The sequence below is a fragment of the Chaetura pelagica genome, unplaced genomic scaffold (assembly GCF_000747805.2).
Source record: "Chaetura pelagica isolate M959 unplaced genomic scaffold, ChaPel_1.0 scaffold102, whole genome shotgun sequence".
In the NCBI taxonomy this organism is placed as follows: Eukaryota; Metazoa; Chordata; class Aves; order Apodiformes; family Apodidae; genus Chaetura; species Chaetura pelagica.
In genome coordinates, this window is record NW_009952483.1 from 719647 (window position 1) to 724397 (window position 4751).

The 4751-nt window shown below is 48.6% G+C and overlaps 1 protein-coding gene across 1 annotated transcript in view; it reads right to left on the reverse strand.

Moving 5' to 3' along the window:
* FAM53B (family with sequence similarity 53, member B) overlaps positions 1-4525 on the reverse strand; it is an 18636-nt gene extending 14111 nt beyond the window's left edge. Inside the window, 2 exon segments of the mRNA XM_010008810.1 lie at positions 1470-1521; positions 4457-4525. Of these exon segments, the coding sequence (XP_010007112.1) occupies positions 1470-1521; positions 4457-4525 (121 nt within the window).
* Between the last annotated feature and the right edge of the window lie 226 nt (positions 4526-4751).

Here is a 4751-nt window from a genome sequence, read left to right on the forward strand (position 1 = left end):
TCCCTACACACGGATGTGCATCCAATTCCTTTTTTCTTTTTCCTCCCCCGTGTTGTTCAAGTTGAATTTTGGTCTCCCAGTCCCTGTGCACAGGGGAAGAGGCAGCCTGCATTTTTCACTGCCCCTCGTTTATGCTTGAGAGAGATGGTTGCTAAATGTGGAACAAACTGAATGGCCATAATGAGCTGAGCCTTCCCGCTGCAGAGATGAGATGCAGATACGGCGCGCAGAGCCGCGCTCCAACGGGAAATGAAAACAGCCCCCAAACCTCCCAACGGAGAACAAACACACCAGTGGGCTGCGGGCTCCTCGTGCCCAGGGAGGGAAATTCCCCACCACGATGGCAAAACGTGCCCTGCTCTTCCTGTGGTGAGGTCTCACCACCACTCCAGCTACGCCTCGCTGGCTTTCCCCATGTGGCTTTTTCTCTTTTTGGGTTGACTCTGCTTGAGCACGCACCAAGATGCTGTTCTGCCCTGGTGGCTTTGCAAATACCCCAAAATCCTGCTTTCTGGATTGTCTCTACCTCTTCTTGACTCTGAAGCTTGTGACTTTCATTTGAAAAAATCCACATGCTTTCCATCTTTCCCCCAGCCCCCCAATGACTGGAGTTATCAGGGAGCTTGGGAAATATCTCCTGTCAATGCGTGTGCTCGGCTCCCATTAACACTAATGAGCGTTGTGTCCACGAAGAAAAGGGGCAGCTTCTTTGTCTGGGGAGTATTGGCTTTCACAGCAAGTAGCTTGGTGCAAACTTGACCTACAATTTTAATTGGGTTTTGAGACGCCGCCTGGTGACTGCCTCCTCCCTACAGAACCCAAAGAACACCATCTCATGGCACACCCTCCAGCACTATCAGTTTTTCAGGATCATCGGCCGAGGTACAAATCCCCCGTGAATGTTGGTGGCTGCTCAGCATAAAAATTGATAGCAAGCTCTGACAATAAAAGGTATTAAACCTCCTATATCATGGTTATTGTCCAAGGCAAAATATAAGACATTTTCCGTATTGTTTGAGGCCTTTCCATTTTCCAAACACTTTGTGGTGGAACATTTTAGTGATAATACTGATATTTATGACTTGCATCTTGCAAACAGTCAAGAGCCACACACTCGTGGGCTGGATCCTCAAAGACAATCTCAGGCTCAAAATGTAAGTTATAAGCTCAGCTGCATAAATTACTCTAAAAATAAGCAGATATATCAAAGGGGAGGGGGAAAGAGATGAGCAATTCACTCAGCAATGGCAATGGGGCAGGACAACCACCTCTGGGAAGGAGGGTGGCACAGGCGTGATGCCCACCACTGTGGGTGTTCCTCCATTCCAGCTGTGTAGGGCAGATGGTTTGATGCCCACCCCAAGGTCTGCAGAGGAGCATTTTTTTTTGAGAGAGATCTTCCCACCCATCGTTATAAGAAAGCAGGAGTGGAGTTGGAGAAAACACAGGCAGAAGTTTCTCTTACTTACCCATCACGCCACAAGAGAAGAGGGTAGGTCCTTGACTCATCTTTGGAGTGTGCTGCAAACAACCAGAAAAACTATTCACTTCTTGCAGACCTGACCTGGGCACCAGAAACCACCCTGCCTCCAGCCTCAGCAAAGCCACTCAGCACCTGGTGGCCAGGAGAGCCTCGGGCACCCACAGCAGAGCTGTTGTGGCAGGGACCAGAGGACAGACCTAGTCATCTTCCCTGTCTTGAGGTGTTGAGGCCTGAGCTTGCAGATCATGGCTCCTGCACCTAATCCTTACCCACGGGAATAGCTGCAGCCAGGCCCCCAGCTCCGGGATCCGAAACACCAGAGAAACTGAAGCTGGAGCTGCAATCCAGTAGTAGTTCAGGATTGGGCAAGAAAGCAGCAGCAGTGGTATCTGAACCCCATCCAAGGCCATCAAGGCCTCCTGGCTAGGTACAAAGCAGCTATTTAGGTTTTTTTAAACATATAATGTGTTTCTAGGCAAGGCATCCTCACCCCAGCACTTCTGGAGAGTCCACACTGGGATTGTGCTGATTTGCACTATAAATAGGTAAAAATGCCATTGTGGGGTAAAAAACCCACAAAACTCTGTGGTGTTTTTTTTTTTTTACACTCTCTTTTTCCAGCAATTTTCTTCTTGACAACACAAAAGACATCATCAGACTTCTAAAAATGGGCATGGACAGTTTTATATACAATAAATCAATGTGTCATCTGCAGCTACATGCCATTTCAGCTAGGTCTGCAAAAACACACTTCCATGCTAATTGTTCTTTTATTATCTCCCAAAATACCCGTATTCTGCTTCTGAAGTGTCTTTCCTGGCAACACCAGTCCCCTCTGACTGAGGCTTTACATCATCTGAGGGAAGCACCAGCATGACCTCCCTGTTCATCTGCTCTGTCATAGCTGCATTTTCTCTGGCTTTAAGCCACCACATTCACATCTCCTCTCCTGATCCACGTTTTACACGTTGCCTGCTCACTTGACAATAATAAAAATCATGTCCCAAATGCTGGCACCTGCCTGCATGGGGCAATCCAACAAAAGGATCCCATTTCACATACAAAAGGTTGTAAATATTGAATATAGAGGGATGTAGAGGCAGGAAACAGGGAGGGGGTGCAGATGGGGAGAAGGTAAATCAGGGTTGGTCACCTTCTTTTGTGCCACTTTTCTAGGGGAAGTCAGGCTGTTTCTATCTGTCAAGCCCCACCTTATGAAGCAGCAGGTAGAATCAATCAGGAGACAGCAAGAACAGGCCCTTGTCTCCAAAGAGTGGCCAAAGTGAAGCAAAAAATCAAAGGTGGGAAAAGGCCCAGAAACAGCAGCAGCAGTTGTGCCAGTGCCCATCTGTGTGCCAGCCCCAGAGACCAGCTACTGCCTACAAACATAGGAGGGGGAAGAACATCTTCAGGTGACATATGTCTCATATTGAGTGTAATTACCATTTTCTAAGAGTTCTGTCTTGGCACCAAGCTGGGAACTGAACCAAACGAATCCATCAATCATTGGTAGGTGATACTGTCCTGCTCCTCAGACATTTATTCCCTCTAGGTTTTGCTTTTTTGCTTTTCCCGTGAAGTCAACAGGAAAACTCTTGCTTTCTTTGATGGATCACTCTTCTTGTGAACATCTGCCCCAACTTAGCAGCCCAGACAACCCAGCAATTCAATCCATGTAAGCAGGACTATCCCTGCACTATTGACCAAGCCCTGGAGCTCTGGGAGACACTTGGCAAACATGGGAGGGCAAAGTTTTGCATTGCATCTCCACAACACAGCCTGGGTGCCCATCTCTTCCCCTCATAGTAGATGAAACTACTTCTCATCTGCTTCTCCACAGCAAGTTCCCCTCTGCCTGCCCTGGGCACTGGATGCTTAGGCTTCCTCCTCACCACTCTGAGCAGCAGCCATTGGCTCCTGCCTGGCAGGAGCAAACACTAAAGCAAGGCTGTTCTTCTGATATATTGATATTCTTCCTTCCCAAATTTCACCCTTTTAAGGAAGGATTTAATGCTGTCTCTGGCTTGCTTGCCTTCTCCTCCAGCAGGCACTGCCAGGGCAGCCTGCCTTCACCTCAGCATCCTCTGATATCTGCCCAGGAAGCCTGGTCGGACAGTTTGTTATCCTCAGCAAACTTAGACATTTTTATTTCTTTTATGCTCAAAATGCCCATTTATGGCTACTCCTGCCAGATGCTTCCTGCCATGTTCCTGCACACCCTTATCTGAGGCTCTCAGTGCACCCTGTGAGGAACAGCCTTGTGGTCTGATTTCGTCTTCGACCGTGACCATCTCTCCAGAAGGGCAGAGGAGCAAACATCCATGACCAGCCTTGCTCCAGGCTTCCTCAGACAGCTCCCCATCCCCCTGCACCCACTCCCCACCTTCACTTGCTCCAACACTGCCCCCATAAAAAAGTCACCCCTCGTTTCCCTCTACCATCAATACACTCAGCCTCACAGCCCCCCTCTCCCCTTTTAGCCTCATTTAGGCTGTTTGCTGCCCTTAATTTATTTGGGTTTTTTTGTCACTGCCTGCTCGTTTGGCATGGTTGGATTTCCATCTCTCCAGGGTAGCAGTAAGACTGCTCAGCACCACAGTGCTGCCCTTCACCATCTCCCTCTTAATCCTGCACCCCACTTCCTCATCCTCCTATAATGAAGAGCATCTGTTCCCTGTTAGCGAAGCAACTTCTTGCCTGTGTTTTTCACAGCAATGACTTTATTTTTTTCTACTCTTTTTTTTCCACTGTGTGCTTACTGAAATTCACACATGCAAAAGCCACAGCACTCCAATCTTCTACTGATCACCTGCTGCCTGGATATTAATGCAGTTTGGTGGAAGCCAGTACTATAAACTATCTATAGGTGCAGCCCCACAGCACAAAAAAACCCCACCAAACCACCTTGTTATAGAACTACAGCAAAGCTCTCAACAGTAGGAGAATTTTGAAGGAAGATGCCACAAAGCTTACCAGCTCAGTCCTGCATGTTACAGAGTCAGCACCTTTGCTTTCCCGAGTTTTGGTTAAGATCATCACCATGGTAATGCAGTCCTGCCTCCGTGGCCATCAGGGTCCAGGCGAAGGGCACCGGCAGCCGTGGTCTGGCAAAGCTTCTCTTTCAGTGCATGTTCCCCCAGGAAAGGCTCAGCCCCTCAGGAGGTGCACAGGAACAGCCTCTGAGCGTGGAAAACTCCCTGTATGCACAGAGGGAGAGAGGAAGAGCTTGAAGGGATTTGCCTGGAGATGGAGGGATGAGGGTGGGTGT